A 20534-nucleotide genomic window follows, 5' to 3' on the forward strand; every position below is an offset into this window, starting at 1 on the left:
AATTAGTGATGTTGGCCACATCTTTTCCTGTGCTTATTTGCCATTTGTGTATCTTTGGAGTAATGTCTGTTGAAGTCCTTTGTCCATTTTTAATCTGTTTTGGGTTGTTGATTTTTGCTCATTTTTTAAAGCTCTCACCTAGTGTTTGTTTACTCGATGAAAGCATGGTATCAGGCCTCAAGTAGTTCTAGTAGGGAAACTGAATCAATGAGTTACATTGATCTTTTTAAAAAAATTAATTCCTCGACATTGCCAGTAGGAGGTTTATCAAGTACAGTCCAGTTTCTGGATTGGCACAAAGCCGTTGTGGACAAAACAACCTAACTTCTGGGTTGGATTTTTGTTTTTTGGGTTTTTTTTTTTTTGAGGTATAATTGATATATAATGTTGTATTAGCTTCAGGTGTACAACATAATGATTTGGTATTTGTATACATTGTGAAGTGATCACCACAGTAAGTCTAGTTAATATGTATCACAATACAAAGTTAAAACATTTTTTTTCTTGTTATAAGAACTTTGAACTTAGAATATTTATTCTCTTACCAGCTTTCAAATATGCAGTATAGTATTAAGTATAGTTACTGTGCTGTACATTACATCCCCATGACTTACTTTATAACTGGAAATTTCTACTTTTTGATCCCTTCACCTCCCATACTCCACCTCTGGCAGCCACCAATCTGTTGTCTGTATCTATGAGCTCAGTGTTTTTGTTTTGTTTTTTATTTTTATTTTTTATTTCAGATTCCATATAAAGCAAGAATATGGTATTTTGTCTTTTTCTCTCTGACTTACTTCACTTAACATAATGCCCTCAAATCCATCCATGTTGCAAATAGCATCTTTTCTATGATGGAATAGTATTCCACTATATATGCATACGTTTTCTTTATCCATTCATCCATCAGTGGATACTTATGTTGTTTACATATCTTGGCTGTTGTAAATAATGCTGCAGTGAACATGGGGATGTATATGTCTTTTTGAATTAGTGTTTTTGTCTTCTTGGAATAAATACCCAGAAGTGGAATTACTGGATCATATGGTAGCTCTATTTTTAATTTTTTTGGAGGAACCTCTATACTGTATTTCATAGTAGCTGCAGCAGTTTACATTCCCATGAACAATGCTCAAGGGTTCTCTTTTTTCCACATCCTTACCAACACTGGTTATTTTCTTTTCTTTTTGATGATAAGCATTCTAAAAGGTATAGGGTGATACGTCATTGTGGTTTTGATTTGCATCTCCCTGATGAATAGTGATGTTAAGCATCTTTTCATGTACCTTTTGGCCAACTGTTGTATATTGATCATTTAAAGATAATTATAATACATTAGAAATCAAAATAGCATATTTAACAGGGGTGACAGCATGTTATTTGAGGTGAATCTTCAAAAAAAAAAAAAAAAAAAAGAATCTATTGATATTGGTGATGGCAGTTGACCAGGGGAAACATTCCAGGTAGTGGAAACAAAGACACAGAGGATTGAATTTTATTGCAGATAAATAGGAAGCAGTTCGCTTTGACTTACTTTTTGTGAAAAGGCATATACACTAGTACAGTTTGTACGTTTGTGGAGGGGGAAGAGGTAGTTTGGCAACAGTTGTCAGTGTTAAAGATACAGATGTTCTTTTATCCAGCATCTTAACTTCTAGGAATTTGTCTCACAGATATAATTTGTGGAACTAGACAATTGCAGTATTGTTGCAACAGCACAAAACTGGAAACAAAGTACTGATCAGTAGGGGAGATGAGCCTTTGAAAAGAAGGTACAGAAAGTTGATATAATCTTTTTTGAGGATAGGCTGAATACATGGACAAATGCAGTAATTCTGGAAGAATGACTAAGAAACTGTTGACGATGGTTTCACTATAGTGGGTGGGATACTGTGAAAAATATTTGCTTGTTTTGTTTTCTTTCTTCCAAGGACATTAAGAAAGGAAAGAAGAAAACTATGTTTAAAGACCTTTAAAGCTTAAATTCACAGCTCTGGGTTCCTTTCAGTATTTGATGTTACCTCTGCATAACTAGTTTTGACTTCAGGGGTAGGAGGGTGGAGGCGAGATGAGAAGATGAAATAAATTGTCATCCAAACAGTAAACAAATTATGAGTTGAACTTTTAACATTTTAAAACCTTTTTTCTTTAACTGCTGTTTTAAGGATTTCTTGAGGAGAATGTTCATAAAAATAAGTATTCATAACTTTTGACATATAGTTGAAATAAATTAGATGAGTAATGCTTTATATAAATCATTTTCTATATTTAAAAAAACTATTAAATAAAAATACATTGAATAGGACAGGAATTTTCAGGAGGCAAGATCACAGTTTGACCTTAACATGTTTGTACATTTTGGCTGCAAATTTGTGGTTTTAAAAGGACTTGTCAACTAAATGAGAAGTTTTTATTATTCTAAGATAAGTAAGATATCATAGGAAGAGTAAGCCATTTTCTGATAATTTTGTGATTCCTATCTAATATGTGTTATTGAGTGAAAGAATATAAGAATTCTTTAATTAGGATCCTTAAGTAAACCATGTTCTCACTTTTAGACAGCAGAAGTACATCATGGCTGATAATTGTTCTCCTGACATTTAAGGAACCAATTAAATTTTATATTTCCACATTAGTGGGCTTAATTAACATAAGATTTAAGTGCTGGCTTTCATCTTTCAGTTTTGAAACCTAATATTTAAGAGAAAACTGTCTTTTAATGTTGTTTCTTTGTGATTTCATTAAATTTCTCCTAATTTGTAAAGAATAGGGGAAAATAATAGGTGAGTGATGGAAATTTTTCACCAAGTGAAGGAAATCCAGGTTGTTACAGGTTCAGTTGCCATGAAAGAAAGAAAGACAAAGAACGAGAGAAAGAAAGACGCACCTGTAGTTCTGACCTAACTTTCCTTCAGGGAAGTTTTTTCACGTTTCTCAAATAATAGATTATTGTATTCTGACATTTTTCCCTGTTTAATGGCAGTGTTTTTTTTTTAAGGTATGGACTCCGAGAATTTGTGGTGATTGCCCCTGCTGCAAACAATGATGCTGTTCTCAGTGAATCTAAGTGCAATCTTCTTCTGAGTTCTGTATCTATTGCTTTGGGAAACACTGGCTGGTAGGTAGACATTTTGGAAAACCTAGACAGTAAGTTTTAAGAACTATTTTAAATTATAACTTACAAAGAAAAATGGCTACTAAACGTTAGGGTTTTGATTATAATTAGGATCAGTACTTGTTTATTATTATATTGGAATACAAAAACTTTAGGGGAAGTGTTTCTAAAGGGAAACTTACTGAAATAGTAAATGAGTATTTAGAATTAAGAATAAATTGTACTATTTGTTTTTTGCTTCCAAATGTTCAGTTTATTTAAATTTTGATGCAAAATCTAATTTTAAAACTTGATGACAGAAATTTGCCTTGTTCAACCTGAGTTATGAACATGCATTCAGGTAACTTGTATGTTTTGTTTCTCTGCACATGTCTTCAAATGACTGAAAATGCTATGAGTATTGATTTTGAGGTTACAAATAGATTCTAGTGAGTAGGCTAATTTGTGGATATGGAAATCTTTGAATAAGGATAATCAACTGTATCTTTTATATCAACTATATAAATGATGAGGTAAAAAATAATTCACCACTAATGTGAGTTCAATTTATATTGTTTAATACCTGTGAATCAAATTTTGTTATGACCTTGGAAAGCCTGACATGGTAGGATCACTTTTATTCAAGAAAATTTTCATTTTGCTTTTTTATGACTTAGCCATTTTAAAATAATTTTTGAACTACAAAGTGCCAATAGAGAATAAGTTCATTTGATTAGTGTAAGGAGTAAGGGAACTAAGAGTGTCATTTTCACAAATAGAAGTCTGTGGAGTGTTCCTTGTTTACTTAATATTTATTATTAATATTTAAAAATATTTGGAGTTAAAATAATGTAATAGTGGAAAAATTTGAGATTTAGGAGTTACTCAGTGTTTAATGAACTTACAATCTATTCGTGCTTAATTATTCCTATAGCCAGGTGCCACTCTTTGTGCAGATTCATCACAAATGGCGAAGAATGTATGTTGGTGAATGTCAGGGTCCTGGTGTCCGAACTGATTTTGAAATGGTTCATCTTCGAAAAGTTCCAAATCAGTACACTCATTTATCAGGTTTGCTGGATATCTTCAAATCAAAGATTGTGAGTTGGCATTGATATTTTCAGTCTTCTCTGGAATCCAGATTAAAGTAGTAACTTGGTAATTTTATTGATTATATAGAAATATTTTTCTCTAATATTGATAGTGTAATTAGAAGAAAGATGTTATTGACTACATAAATTACTGTGTATGTTTAAAGAAACAAAGTATCCAATTAGTTTTTTGTGTATTAATGCTGAAACTAATTTTGTTTGTTCAGTTGGTTAACATTTATCTACTATGTTAACTCTTTATACTCTAATAGTATATTTTCCTCTAATAGTAATATTGCCAACTTCTCCACATGAGAGGGCTTCAGGTAGCTGCTTGTTTGGGGCTCTGACTATGAGGAACTGAGATGTAAACTCTGGGTTCTGAATTGTTGTTGTTTTTTTTTCCTTCCTTCAAGTCTCCTTTTAATTTGATGTTTAAAATTAATCTGGTTTATATTCTATGACTGAGAGCAGCAAGGCTAAATTGGATGTTCTCAATAAATCCTTGGTGTTCTCTAAAAATACATTCATAGAGATAAGGAGGACTTGCCTCTGTTACTCTGGGGGAAAATTAGGGTCTAGATTGAGGAGCTATTTGTGAATACCTCTAGAAAAGAGAACAGATTAGAAAGTGGTGGAGGGGATTCTCCACTTAGAGAAATAGTCCCCTTAAGTGGTTAAGTTGGCACCCATTTCACTAAAAGTGATCAAACTTGGTTAACAAACTGATATTAGATATTTCCTAGTATGATACATTTAATAGGCTATATCATCATCTGTGTTGCATTCCTGCTGGAAATGTTTTAACATAAATCAAAACATGAGGAAACAATCACATATTTCCAAAATGAGCATATTGTACAAAGTAGCTGGCTTAGACCCTTTAAAAATGTCTGTATCATGATAGGCAAAACAAAGGCTGGGAGCTATTTAGCTTAAAGGAGGCTAAAGTGACATAGCGGCTAAATGCAATGCATGATCCTTGATCAAAATAAAATAGCCATAAAGAACGCAATTGAGACAGTTGGGGCAACTTTAATATGGACTATATATTAGAAATTAGTACCAATGTTAAACTTCCTGAGTGTGATAATTGTGTTATGGCTGCACAGGATAACGTCCTTGTTCATAGGAATTACATGTTGAAGTATTTAGGGGTGAATGGCATGATGCCTACAACTTACTTTCAAAAAGTTCAGTCAAAAATTGTTTATATAAATATGATATATATGTGTATATGTATCAAAATGTTAGTAATTGGTGAACTTGGTGAAAATCATATGGGTATTCATTATACTGATTTATCAACTTTTCTGAAGGTTTTTCAAATTTTGAAAATGGGAAAGAATGTGAGGAAAAATGCTGAAAATTTTTTAATACATTATTTGTAGAAAGATATTTAAGATTAGAACTTAATTTCATAAAGAACTTAATTTCATAAATCAAGGCTCTAAATAGCATAGTGGTAGGATTATCACCACCCAGATAAATCGGTTTGACAATAATAAAAAAAAGTATGCATATACTTTTATATGAGATATTTAAGTAAAGTTAAAATCTTTTTATCCTTAGTTCCTCTCCTCAAAATAAATACTGTTACCTGTTTCTTGTGATTATCTTCATTAAAAAAAAATCATAGAAGCATATATTTTAGAAAGTCCCATGTCTCTGTAATTTTTTTTCCAAAACTTTTCTGGGCTTTGAAATGCTTTAAGTACTGCTTAATTCTACATGTGTTACTTAGAAATTTTTGAGAAAGGCCAGTTTGTGTTATTTCTACCTCATTAGTTTTCCTTTGCTGTCTCATCAGAAATCTTCAGTTATATTTAATTATCTTAGATCGAGTTCTAGTCAGATGCAAATATTAATACTTCATTCCTCTTCTTAAAAATTTTTAGTGAACAGTGTTTTCCTGAATCTTTTGTCCCTCTTCTGTGTAACTCAACTCCTCTTTACTGAAACTAGGGACCACCAAGATCTGTGGAGTCTGACTTACATTATGACTGTTTGCTAATTGTACTTAAAAAAAAAAAAAGTTCCTAATCAGTTTCTTACATTATCTCTCAGAACTTTCATAGACCTCCCTTGTCCACATATGAAACATCTCTCAAAGTTGATTTGGTATGAGTTGAACTTACAGTAATTGAGACCTGGTTTGGGTATTTTAGGGGTTTACATAGTTAAAGCTACCCAATATGTGACTCTCCTGTACTGTCTTTATAAAGTTATCTTTATAAAAATTACTGTTTAACATCTACTGGAAGTATTCCAAGGCACTCACCCTTCTCTGACAATTTATTTCATTTTCATATGGATGTAAGTGTTAGAAATGGATTCCTTGGCCAAGTGGGCAGCGGCGGGTGGTTACCCTTCGGAATCACATAAAATTAAGTTTAAATCTGCCATAATCCTCTAAATATTTGAAAAGTCTCTCATACCCTATTCTTTGCTTTTTTAGTTAAGACATCATTCTTCATTCTATCACAGGTTCTTTATATTTCTTGTTTTTATATTCTGATTGTTGATTTGGATATTTGTCTTTTTTAGACAAATTTCTTCATGTTTTAGGGAAATTTTGTTTGCAGGCTTATTTTGAATGAAGCCTGTATTTATAGTTTTTAGCTTTCCCATCATTTCTAGTGGTTTTGTATTTTTATGGTTGCTCCCTACCTGCAGACTATTTCAGAAGCCAGTCTTAAAATGGCGTTTGGAGTCTCTCTTAAAATGGTGATACTAAGGTATTGCATATTGAGTCTTGGAATCATTGGATTGCTTACTCGGGTCATGAGAATAGGTTTTTTCTCCATCACACAATAACTCTCCCTAGCCCCATACCTTGCAACAAAGCCACTGTACCCAGCAGGAGTGCCCTGCCCCAGTGTCTGCCTTAAGCAGAGAGTCTTGCGGTACCCTCACTCTGGGCTGAGTACTTTTGGTTCCATTTAGTGTGGTCTGTAATCCTGGGCTGTCACTTCTGCACATGCAGTAAGTATGTGCCTTGACCCCCACACTTAACACTTCAGATTTTCTGTACTTTCCTAGGGCCCACAAAGATATTTATGTCATGTTTGGTCCTGGCTGTTTCTTTTTGGTTATCTCATTCTATGTTGTTTCCACTGCTTTGTGACTTTAGCAGAGGTTATATGTCAAAGTGACCTTGTTACAGTTTCTAGACTGTTTTATACCCTATTACAGGTGAATGCTCATTTGATATCTAGACCTCAGTAAAAAGTAATTATTCCTCGTCAGGTGGAATCTTACCTTGCTTGTCTAGGACACAGCAGCCCAAAACTGAATTACCTTTTTTGGGGGCAGCTACCTTATATTGTGACTTTAGACTGAGTTTGTATTTAAAGTTACTAATGACATTTATAGATGCTGCTGCTGAGCTAGGTGTCTGTGTTAGTCCTCCTGAGCAGCAGTATTAGCAACACTTGGAAACTGGTTAGTTATGCAGAATACTGTTGAATCTTCATTTTCACAAGCTCCCTAGATGATTACTACACACATTTAAGTCCTGTTCCATGTTAATGTAGGTTAACTATTAAGGGAAGCTGAGATCGTGAGATGTTTGGATGATATTAATTTTTATAATATTTAATGAAGGTAAAGATCTAAATTTTCTGATTCATTTAATATAAACCATTTTGCATGAGGGGCCATTTGTCTTAGTCTAAAATTCTGGTTAAATAGTCAAGACTGGCTTTAATTTGAGTTTATTTTTATTTAAAAGAAAAGATGTCATCTTCCCAAACCTAGTCTTATACTTTATATAATAGTTTTACCGTATTTAAAAAATGAATCGCATGTTTTTCACATTCACCATTGCTGAAAAGAATAGTAAGAAATTATGTTTGTATAATTAAAATTGTTTAAGATATTTTGAAAGAGCATTTTGTATAATAGAACTTAATATCTCTTTGCCAGGTAACAGTTTAAAATTTTGTTTCAGTGTAATTTGCTCTCTGGCATTGATTCATCTCTTGAACTTTTAGGCTGTGAGAATTTCTCCCGTGAAAATGATTTCCTAAATTCTGGACCTTTGGCTTTAATAACTTCAGCAACTTAGTTTTCCTTTTAATGGCTGGAATATCATATGTTTTTCATGGCTAGAATATGTGTACCATATCTAACACTATAATCTGAAAATCCATATTTCATAAAGGTAGCCATTTATCCATTCCAGTAGTTTGAAATTGGGTTGTGGTATTTACGTAGAGCAAGGGTGCTTAACATTTACATGGCATTATCTTTGCATTCATTTCCTAGGGATGTCCTTTGACTCCTTTGCCTCCAGTCAGTATTGCTATACGGTTTACCTATGTACTTCAAGATTGGCAGCAGTATTTTTGGCCTCAGCAACCTCCAGGTGAGATAATTTAGAGCTATATTTAACAAGTTGAATAAATGGAGAAAATATATTTGGAAATTAAATTATTTAACAGTGTGTTTCAAGCATTTTAAACTTGAAATATTTGTAACTCATTTAAAATGTAATTTGCTCATTTCATTGTCGTTACCACTTTTTTCTCTTAAAAAAGCTCTGTAGGGTGCTCTAGAGACAGCATTACTATATATTTGACAATCTGTCTTTGAAAGCTAATATTATTTATAAAGCATCCCCCTGCAGTGGAACATCATGTGCTGTAAATTATTATGTAATGAATGGTTAAAATGCCTGCTTTCAGAATATAATAAGAGAAGTAACTCTCGTAGGCTGAGGATAGACATACACAGAACCTTATAGAGAGTAGAGTTTGAAGAAGAGGGCTAAGTAAAAAAAGGGTATATATACATATACTTACGGGAAGAGCTGTAGAATATTTTACTTTAACTTGCATTTAATAAAAAATGTCATTAAAATCACTTTACCTACTTAACCATTGATACACTGATTCATTTAACAATCATTAATTATTAGCCTATAATAGGCCAGTCTCTGCCAGGGACACAGATATGAACAGACGTTATCTAAGTTCTAGAAAAGCTCAGCCTGGTGAGCCTTTAAAATTAAGTGAGATTTTGGTTCCTAGGTGTTTCTGTCACATATAAGTGTAATTATATTTAAGTATAGCTAATAAAAAATTTAATACAAATTTATAAATAGTTACCAGGATTTTATTAGCCTGAATACATTTTTTATTCTGCCTCCCTCAAAGAGAAATAGAGTAAAGTAATATTCTTTACTATTTATTTTTGTTCCAAATGGTTGATTTGTTTATAAAAGTGAAAGTAATAAATTGGTAGCCCTGGGATGATACTAAAATTAATGTAGTACATATAGCTTTTGGTGATTATATATACCACTACTGTGTTATTTTATATACCACTGAATAATGTAATAAAAGAACTGCATCTAAACTACAGCAGAGGGAAATAAAAGCTAAGCTGAGATTTATATTAGAAGACTCAAATGTTTGTTTTGGTATTTCTAGTTCCCAGACAACAATACCACTAGACAATTTATAGCTGGCTTCTAATTTTGAAGTTTTAATTCCTACCCTCTTTTTCCTTTTTTCAAAGGCCACTCTATTATTAGTCAATTTTAAAGATTTCCCAAGATGGTATGGTCTGTTGATGATCTAAGAAGTCCAAGAGCCAGAATCTTAACATAATTCTGATTGCCAGTAAGGCCTTTGTTAGTGTTCTGTTGCCAGTTTTTTTTTAATAGGGATCAGAATATTAACCTTCTTCCTCAGTGGACTGAAGGCCATTTAACTTTTTAATATTTTCTCTTATAAAGGGAAAGGACTGAGCATGTAACATGGGCCAGACACTGTGGTTGGCCTTTAATATACTATTTCATGTAATTCTTGTTTATCTGTGAGATAAGTATTACTATCATTCTTAGAGATCAAAAATAACTGGCCCAAGGTCACATGGTCACCAAATGATAAAGTTCGCATTTAAATATTGGTTAAACTCCAGGACCCATCATCCTTTCATTCGACAGTGTTGCTTTTCAACTTTTAATTCAACTAAAAGTTTTGTACAGTTAATAGTAATAATTTTCAACTTACTGATTTATGGAATGTGCTTATTATAAATCTTGAAGCTCTTAATTCACATCTTATAATAAAGCTAGTCATTATGATCTTTATTGTGAGCATTCTTTAGTTGGAAAAATGGAATGAATTAACTTGAGAAAATTTACTGAATCAAGTAATTGAGCCATATTTAATGACTAATTTTAATAATTTAGTTAGGGTATAGATAATTGTTAAACATGGTTTTAGCAAATCGTGGAGTGTTCATAACTCAACAGTAGATTTTAATTTTAGAAATTCCCAGTGTAGTTTGAATAATTAAAAACAACCATCTGTATTATTTCAAAGAGAAATAAATCTTTTCAGTGTCTCTTAGAAGTGTTTATTACTTCTTCAAGACGGGTGGAACTGAGGAGGGTGATTTAACCTCTAAATTCTCCTCTAATCTCAGATACTATTCATAATGGAAAAGAAATTCTCTCCTGAACTTTAAATATTTCCATGTACTGTCGGCTGAAACAAAGTTTTATTAATGATGACTAATTTGGTCTACTCAGAAATTGACAGCAAAACTGATGAATGTAGGTTGATGAGAAAGTTTTTTAATAGATCATCTTTCTTTCAGATAATATTAATCATATTCTTAGAAAATGAAAAAAGATGTATGGGAATAATGTTCTCTTGGGTACTATTTAAGGACTGTTTCAGAAGGATAAAATTTAGAATGCATGGCCTAGGGGTGGGAATAGCTTAGTGGTAGAGCGCATCCTTAGCATGCCTGAAGTCCTGGGTTCAATCTCCAGTACCTCCATTAATACAAAATAAATATATGTTCAAAAAAAATTAGAATAGAATGCATGGCTTGAATGCAGCACTGTACAAATAGGAATTGTGCTTTTTACTGTAACTTTTTTTTTTAAATTTACTTTTTGGGGGAGTAATTTATTTATTTTATTTAATTTTAGAGAAGGTGCCAGGGATTGAACCCAGGACCTTGTGCAACACTCTACCTCTTGAGCTATATCTCTCCCCCTGCTATATAACGTTCTTGAGGGAAGTCTTTAATATCTGACAGCTTGTTCATACTTGCTATATGTGTCTTAATGCTGACACTTTTAAGTCTATATTCTCTCAAAGGGCTAATCTAACTAGATTAAATTGTTATTTCACCATTTTTGGATAACTGATGGAAAGTTTTTTGTTTGTTTAGATATAGATGCCCTTGTAGGAGGAGAAGTTGGAGGCCTGGAGTTTGGCAAGTTACCATTTGGTGCCTGTGAAGATCCTATTAGGTGAGAATTTCAATGTAACATTTGAATTATGGGACTTTACTTTTAAGATTATTATTGATACTGATTTTACTGTACTTTGTAATAATGCAGCCTCCTGGAATGAATATGGTACTGAAAACAAAGACCTACATCTAACAATCTGTTCACCTTTTAATTTTTTTCTCTGTAACTTAAGTAAAAGAGGGTTTAAAGTAGTATATAAAATGCATATAATACCATTTATTGATTATTCCTTGTTGAAGTGATTCTTGGTCTTCTTTGAGGGAAACATTTTAAATATTGAAAAGCACAGGCAGTATCATATACAACAAACTTTCATGTGGCCATGACCCAGAATTAACAACTGTTTGCATTTTTCCTGGCCCCTTTTCAAAATACACAAATTAAGACTTCAGTAAATGACACAAAGGTGACCTCATAGATTACCCACTTGCTTTTCTGAAAGAATTGCTGAACATTAAAAGTAGATGTTTCACAAGAGAATGTAGGGGTTGGAAAATTTAGTCACTGATGGCAGAATATTTGGAAACTAATAAACAGTGCTGATACAGAAACTATCTCATTTGTTAAACTATTTGGTTGTTTAAAAAATACTCCCGTATATACATATATTTTAATATTGTCACATAGAGGTAGAAATAATACTTTTAACTTAAGGTCACTTAAGAGAGAATATAAAGTGTATCTTTTTAAATTGATTCTTATTATATGTGCCAGGCACTGTTCTAAATAAGGAAGATACGAAAGTAAGTGAAATAGACAGTGTCTGCCTTCTTGGCATTTACAGTCTAATTAAATGTAGGATAATTTGAAGGAAGAGTATAGTATAGAGTATGTAATGACAGTAATATGAGAAGCTAGTTTAGATTGTTATGCCATCAGTAAAGTGTTCTTAAAGGAAGTGATATTTATTCTGAGTCTCAATTAGGGGAGGACTCAGGCAGGCAAAGAGTGAGTAAATGACCATCCTAGGTGGAAGGAGGATCCTGTGCAAAGTGCCTTGATTCAGGAAAGAGCTTGGCAAGTTGACTAAAGGAAATAGAAGGTAGCCATCATGGTGGGAATGTGGTGAACAAGGGGGAAATGGTACAGGGTGAATTACAGATACATTTGTGGCTGTCCAACGGGTTCATTTATTTAGATTTTACTCAGAGAAAATTTTGGGAGAGAAATAAATTGACTTGGTAGAAATTTGAAGGTTTTAGTTATAAGTATTTCTTCCTAATTTGTATCATGATGAGAATTCAACAAAGGAACAAGTGGTTGAGAAGAACACAAAGATAAGTTAGGAGTAATATGGTGCATATGGTAGACTGTTTAAATCAAACAGTGATTAACGTATGTTATGGGCCCTATGCTTTTGAAAAGGCATGTTTGGTAGTGGAAGAGGAAATGAAGAGGCTTTTTTCAGCGTCTTTTTTCCTTGTCAAAGAAACTTTTCTGCAGTTAGGGGGAGTAGAGAAGACATAGTCATAAAAGCGTAGGAACTGAATCTGAGGTGGATGCATAAAATTATTCAGGAGCATATAGTTTTAAACCTCTAATCATTCATGTACTCTGATATTCATACTGTTTGTGCTTTTTTTTACCTTAAAAATTAGTTTTATTATGAATAATAAATTCACACTCAGTGGAGAACATTTAGAAAACATGTGAAAAGGGGCAAAAATCACGTTAAGTATGAAGATTGTTTAGTTGCGAACTGTAGTGGTCAACTCTGACCAATTCAAGTGAAAAATTGATTAATTGGGAAGGTATTTGGTAACTCAAACTCAAAGGTTTAATTGGGACCATTGTAGAACCTGGCTTAGAAAATAGGCTTGAGCCAAGGGTGCCTCGTTGTCTGGTTCACAACCAAGGTTACAGTGCATTGTTGTGGAGTGCTGGCCCTGCTCCCACAGTGAATTCTAAACTGTACTTAAAGATGCAGTCTCAGACTGGAGTTGCCAGTTAGTAGAGCACCACCAAAGATCAGAGAAGTGAAGTAATTGGCCTTTTTGGCTTCTGTACTCTCCAAACATAAGAAGTGGATTCAGAATCTAGACAGGAAAAAAAAATCACTAAATTCATAATCCCCCCTACTTATAGGTGATTGCTGACAACAGCTAGGTATGTGTTTCCAGCCATTTCTCATATACTTGAATTAGGTGTATTTATGTACATATGCATATATATATATGCAACAAGGCTCCCCAACATCACCCCAAGGTTGATATGCTAGGAAGACTCACAGAACTCAGCATATCATTGTGCTCATGGCTACGATCTATTACAGCAAAAGGATATAATGCCAAAATCAGCAAAGGGAAAAGGCACATACGGTGAGGTCCAGAACAAACCAAGGACATGCTTCCTCTCCCAGTGTAGTCACAGAGGACACATTAAATTCTCCCAGCAGTGACCTGTGACAACATGTATGAAGGGCTGTCTACCAGGGACCCTAATTAGAGACACAGTACGGGGGAGGTTTTAATCAGAAACTGGTCACGTAGGTACCCTCTGCCTAGCATGTACTGGAAGAAGACCAGATGTTTGCATAAACCATATTGTTTGCACAGGTAATTTGGGCACAGTGAGCTACTCTTACCAGGAAATGGTAGGAACCTCCCAAAATTCAAGTTCCCAGATGCCAAGCCAGGGGCCAACCTTACAAGTAATCCTTTCTTTGGGCCTGCTATGTTAACTCTTCTTGCACAATATTTTTGTATATTTTATAAATATATGCAATCCTGTACATTTTTATGGCTTTTTTATTTTATAATTTTACATGAAGTCTTTCTGAAATTTAATGTTTGTCTATTGTGAGAGGTCAGAAAACTATGATCTGTAGACCAAATCTGGCCAGTAGCCTGTTTTTCTACAGCTAATGAGCTAAAAATGGTTTTTACATGTTTAAAAGTTTAAAAAAAAAACACACAAAAAAACAAGGATATGAAAGAAAACTACATGGCCCATAAAAAGCCTAAAATACTTACTCTCTGGTCCTTTGTAGAAAAAGTGTGCCAACCCCTCATCTTTAACATAATATTTTCAAAATTGAGATATAATTTACGTATCACAAAACTCACAATTTTACATTATACAATTCATTGTTTTTAGTGTGTATAGAGTTATGCAACCATCATCAGTATCTAATTCTAGAACACTTTCATTACCCCAAAAGAAACCCCTTACCTCCTGCTCTCCCCAGGCCCTCTAGCTGTAGACAAAAACTAATCTACTTTTTGCCTTTATGGATTTGCCTACTCTGGACATTTCATATAGACTAGGTTATATCATATGTGACCTTGTGTGTCTGGCTTCTTTCACTTAGCATATTTTAGAGATTCATCCATATTGTAGCATGAATCAGTACATCATTGCTTTTTATGGCTGTATAATATTCCATTTTATGGAATAGTTCCACATTTTATTTATCCTTTCATCAGCTGATAGACATTTGGTTTACTTGTAATTTTTGGCTATTATATATAGCATGGTTTTTTCTTGCAGACATTGACATTATATGAATGTGCTGCTAATTGCTAAACCAGGTGTTTACAGTTTTACTGTATTATGAATAATGACCACTTTTAACTTATTTATATGTACATCTCTGGTTATTCATGTAGGATACAATTCTAGAAGTAGATTTGTTGACTCAGAGGGTATATATACAGTAAAGCTTATGGATATATTTTATGTTTTATTTATTTTAGTGAGCTCCATTTAGCAACTACATGGCCTCACCTGACTGAAGGTATCATTGTGGATAATGATGTTTATTCGTAAGTATGTTCAGAGTAGTACATTGAGGGGTTAGGGGGTAGAGCTCAGTTAGTAGAGCACATGCTGAGCATGCAAAAGGTACTTAGTTCAATTCCCGGTATCTCTATTTGAAAAAGGAAAAAAACAAAACAAAACAAAACAGAGAGAGAGAAAGAGACCAAAATGAAGAGTAGTACATTGAGATTCACAAATTTCAGTAAAATAAGTTAACTAAGTGGTTAGCAATTTTTGTTTTCCGTTGTATCAGTTTTTGATAAGGTTGGTTTTTTTTTTTCTTTCTATTTTTAAAGATCACTTTTTAGATTGATTGATAGGTATTAGAGATGTGTTTTAAGCTTCAGACTCTGAGGATATGATCCTTAGTTCAGGGATAATGAGCAATCTGAATCTTACTTGGTTTTAGCAAGTTTGTGTCTAAGCAGTTTGGAATTCAGTGCATAATTCTGTTGGAACTTTTCTTAGCTAGTAAGAAGCATTTGAAAGGCTTTGAAGAGATGATGGTCATTAAAATATGTGGGAATAATATTTGATCATTAAATGTCATAAGTAACAAAAAGTCCATGTCATATACTCCTATGCAATGGAAAATTACACAGGAAAAGTTAAAAATTACAGTGAGCACTATCTAGGAAGAATGTGAAGAAAGAGGAACATAATTTTAGTAGCTTCTTAAGCTGTTGCACAACAATGAGTGAAGACTTTTTCATAATTAAAATGAATGTGTTAGATTTTCTGATGGTAAAAGTAACATAAGCTTTCTTAATCAGATAATTTAAATAGGTATAAAGAAGAAAGTAAAGACTACCTACAATTTTGTTATTTAAAAAATAACCAGTTGACATTTTGGGAGTGTATCTTTTTAAAGTTTAAATTTATGTATTAATTTTCTTTATTCATTTATTTAATAAGTGTAGCTCTATCTTGTCAATTTTTAAATTGCTGCATAGTATTCCATTAACTGCACCATAATCTAATTGAGAAAATAGGGCACTTTTGATCTTGTGTAAATTTTTGTAGTTTTTTAAATTAATAAATAGCATAATAAAAAAGATTATTACTCATTCATGCTTATTTCTCATTTCGTTTTTATTCCTAAAATGTATTTCTCTCATTAGATTATCAGTGTACATTGCCTGTTTAGAATCATTTTTGTTTTTTGATTACTTTGTTTTGATTTTGGTTTTCCCTTTTGTGCTTTTTTGAGAACTTTGATTTCTTAAGATTTTATTTTTTTTAAGCTTCTCCAAATGACCTTATGCATCTGAATAATAAGTTTAAGGGAAGCAAAATGGATTGCTTATCCTTGTATATCATGTTTTCATTAGATTGCATTTTGATAAATTTATGAGTCTTTCAGTTTGCTATAATTAGGATCTTGTGTTTATTGTTTTGCATTTTAGTGATTTGGACCCTATTCAGGCTCCCCATTGGTCTGTTAGAGTGCGAAAAGCTGATAATCCTCAGTGTTTGCTAGGTAAGATACTCATATTCCTTTCCTGAAATACCACAAATCTGTCTATCCAGATCAGGAATGCTGAATGCATTCTTTACACTTCATTTCACCTTTCTAAAAAATATTTTTAATTTTTTTTACATTGTGACTTCCCTGGTTAATGCCATTATTTAAAAAAAAATCATTCTAGTTACTCTTGAAGAGTACTAGCAGACTTTCTTTTTTGTCTTTTAGTTTTAACCAATCTTACACCTCAAAATTCTCTTATATTTTCCCATGATCTGAGTTTGATTCTCCTAATGCTTTTGTCAGTCCTTTGTTTTTCCTTCTGTGTCATACTCTGCATCTTCCATGTTAGTTAGTGGAACCCTTTTTGTCTTTTGCCATCCCTCTGGACCTGTAGTATATGATGGAAAGAACACTGAATTTGATGATCTTATTAGAGCGCTTCTGTAGAGCCAAACTTCATCTGCAAATCTATTTTCTGATAGAGGAAAAGAGTGTAAATAGTTTGGTATACCTCCTAGGGATATCTGAAGAATTAAGTGAAATAACATAAATAGAAATACTTAGAAAAATATCCATTGCTATTCAGATCATATTATTATGTCCCATGTATAGAATTATCTTTCCCTTCCCATTTCATAGATAATGTCTTGTTCTTGAAATCTTCTGAACCTATCTCCTCTTTCCATCTTTTTCTCTCTTGTAATTAGTACACATGAAAGTATTTTCCCCATTTCTGTGTTCTTTCATGCTGCATTTATTTCAAGAATCTCTTAAATCGGTTGAATTACCATTCAACTGATCAGAGTTACTAAAATATTTATTGATGACAGTATCGATACATTTCTCTAAAACATTATTTTCTTTGGCTCATTAAATATACAAAGATGTATGTAAAGTAAAATTCCTGTCATCAGTGAATTTGTCTTAGGGTATAGGGAGATAATAGAGGGTTGAGTCCATCCAACTCTAAAATTCTTGGACTTTGTTTCAAATCCTAGATCCATCAGTTTGAGCAAGTTTCATAATCTCTTCAAGTGTCAGTAAAATAAATGTAACAATAGTACATACTTCATAGTGAGAGGATCAAATAAGATTATGTACATGTGTGTATGTGTTACTACATTTAACACAGTACCTATCTATAGTAAGTACTCAATAGTGTCTCTTGTTTAATCATTGATTTACTCAATAATTAAATTTACTCACTAAATTATTTCCTCAGGCACTGACTTCTGTGATAATTACAGAGGACCTTAGAATTAAAAGTATTCTCATTTTAAGTTATGGTCCCATGATCTCACCCTACCTCTTTAGCTTTATGTGCTTATATGACTAGATTATAGGATTTTTCTACTTTTCTGAAGAACTCCAGAAAATGTTCTGAGTTTATTCAGAACTAGTTGGTGAATTCTAAAACTTAGGTATAATTAATGTATTGTCTGATAATTTTAATACTGATGGTTCTCGTTAAGCTTTAATTTCTTTGTGCAAACATATCTCATAGGAACTCTTTAAAAGATATCAAACCTTTCCCCCTGTTTTATAATAATGACAACAAAGTATACCATTAACACGCAACTGAAGCTGAAGTAACGTCATCCTGTATGATTTTTTAGTCCTGTAAAAACGTATCTTAAAATTTTTTTTTCTTTTTAGAATTTCTTTTTAATTTTTATTTTCTAATGGATTCAGAATTCTAGTAGGGTGGCAGCTAGGAAAAAAAGACTACTACATATATATAGTGATATTCTTAATATTATACACCTTAATGAGAATAGGTACTGTTTGTGTTATTCAAGCAAATAGTAAGTGCTTAATATTATTAGGTTCAGTTACTTTTCCTTTCATTCTGTAAGGAATTCTAAGGAAAGCCTGTTCTAATATCCTGGGACATAGAAAGTAAGAGCAAGGCTACCTTTGAAATAGGATTAATATCTGTCTTGGGTTGAAAAACTGAATGGTTCTTTTTCTACCATATCTTAGTTAATAGCTTTTGTGAAAAGATGTGTACATTCATTTATAGGACTGATTTTTTTCAGTTGTGTTTAAAAAATGAGTAACCTTTTTTCTATTTAGGTGATTTTGTCACTGAATTTTTTAAAATTTGCCGTCGAAAGGAGTCAACTGATGAGATTCTTGGACGATCCACATTTGAGGAAGAAGGGAGAGGTAACCTACCTTTTTTCTTTTTTTTTTTAAGTTATTTTCAGATGTTTAATTCTTTCTTTGGCACATTTTCCGGCAACTTTTCATCTATTTTCTCATTTGAAGTATGTTCAGGAAGCAAGTTTTGTTGACCCAGACAGCTACCGTTTTCTCTAGGCTATACCCTGAGCTTAAAACATTAAGTGTGATTAATAAGTTCTTTCCATCAAAATGTAAGATACTTTGAAAAGCAGGGTTTTAGAGGTTTATTTTTGAAGTCCCCTGGACAGAAAGGATTTTATACCTTTGTCAGTCATGCATCCATATAAAGCTGGACATGTGTATTAAAATTTTATAATTTTGAGACCATGTAAAATGAGTGAAAAGAGTGACTAAACTATTCTGTATAGTCATCAGTTTACTCATCACTTTAACTTCCTGAGGTTGGTGATATGTGTTCATTTCTATTCTTTTTATAGAAATTGCTGATATAACTCATGCTTTGTCAAAGTTGACAGAGCCTGCACCGGTTCCAATTCACAAATTATCAGTTTCAAATATGGTACACACTGCGAAGAAGAAAATAAGAAAACACAGAGGTGTAGAAGAATCACCACTGAATAATGATGTCCTCAATACTATTCTCTTGGTAACTGAATGTAATATTTTATATGTCTACATGTGACACTCATTTGCTCATTATAGATTTAACCCCACCTAGGTGGCAGGCACTGGATTGGGAATATAAAATAAGTAAAACAAAGTCTCCACATTCAGAGTTCCGTCTAGAGTGAAGAAGGAAGGTAAACAGTAGTTAGAATACCATGGTTCATGTGAGAATTCTGGCAGAGGAACTGTGAGAACACAGAAGAGAATGCATCTGTCTCTGCTCAGTGGGAATCAGGGGAGGCTTCATAAAGAGGGACACTTCAGCTGAACCATAAAGGGAAGAAGGCTTTAGAAGCAGAGGAGTAGCAGAGGCATGAGAAAGCATGTTGACTGAGCATTTTAGAATATCGTAGGGTACTTCCCAGAGAGTGGCTAGGGATGAGGCTGGAGAGTAGGAGGTAACCTGCCATGCTGAAACACTGGACTTTATCTTAAAGTTCAATGCCTGTTTAAGCAGAAGGTCGACATGAACAGAACGGTATTTTTGAAAACTTACATTTACAGCAGTCCAGAGAAAGCTTCGTAGCAAGTACTAGAGGGGCTAAGGTGTCTCGTAGGTATAGCATGGTGCAGTGGGCCCTGCCTAGGAGCCCGACACACCAGGGTTTAATCCTCACTTGCTGTGTGACTTTCAACAGGCCATTTAACTTCGGTTTCCTCATCTAAGTGAGTCTTACAAAACCCTGTGAGATTTTTGTGAGGATAAAGTCTATTCTATTCAGTGGCATATAATAGGCCTTAGCTAAATGATAGCTATTCTTACTATGATTGTAGTTATAATCATAATTCTGGCAATTTGTGCGTTAAGACATTCCAGGAAAAACCTTCAAGAGTAGTGCAATGAAAAGAATATAAGGTCTTAAAAACTTGATGTTAATCTTATTCTTGCTGTTTATCTGAATAAGACTTGTAGGCACATTTTAATTCATATATTTGTAAGACGTGGGCAGTGATACATAGCTCACACAGTGGTATGAGAATAGGATGCTGTTTGTAAATGTGCCTAGTAGTGGGGGTTGGCACTTG

At 33.1% G+C, this 20534-nt stretch overlaps 1 protein-coding gene across 2 annotated transcripts in view; it reads left to right on the plus strand.

Annotated features, from left to right (window-relative positions):
• The window catches only part of RAB3GAP1 (RAB3 GTPase activating protein catalytic subunit 1), a 94197-nt gene that overhangs the window by 42499 nt on the left and 31164 nt on the right, over positions 1-20534 (plus strand). For both annotated transcript variants that reach the window (XM_010984037.3, XM_010984040.3), the window contains exons 6-13: positions 2999-3118; positions 4029-4194; positions 8455-8554; positions 11383-11464; positions 15163-15231; positions 16633-16706; positions 18771-18863; positions 19319-19488. In XM_010984037.3, coding sequence (XP_010982339.3) covers positions 2999-3118; positions 4029-4194; positions 8455-8554; positions 11383-11464; positions 15163-15231; positions 16633-16706; positions 18771-18863; positions 19319-19488 — 874 coding nt within the window. The remainder of the gene's footprint in view (positions 1-2998; positions 3119-4028; positions 4195-8454; positions 8555-11382; positions 11465-15162; positions 15232-16632; positions 16707-18770; positions 18864-19318; positions 19489-20534) is intronic.

This window comes from Camelus dromedarius, chromosome 4, assembly GCF_036321535.1.
Source record: "Camelus dromedarius isolate mCamDro1 chromosome 4, mCamDro1.pat, whole genome shotgun sequence".
In the NCBI taxonomy this organism is placed as follows: domain Eukaryota; kingdom Metazoa; phylum Chordata; class Mammalia; order Artiodactyla; family Camelidae; genus Camelus; species Camelus dromedarius.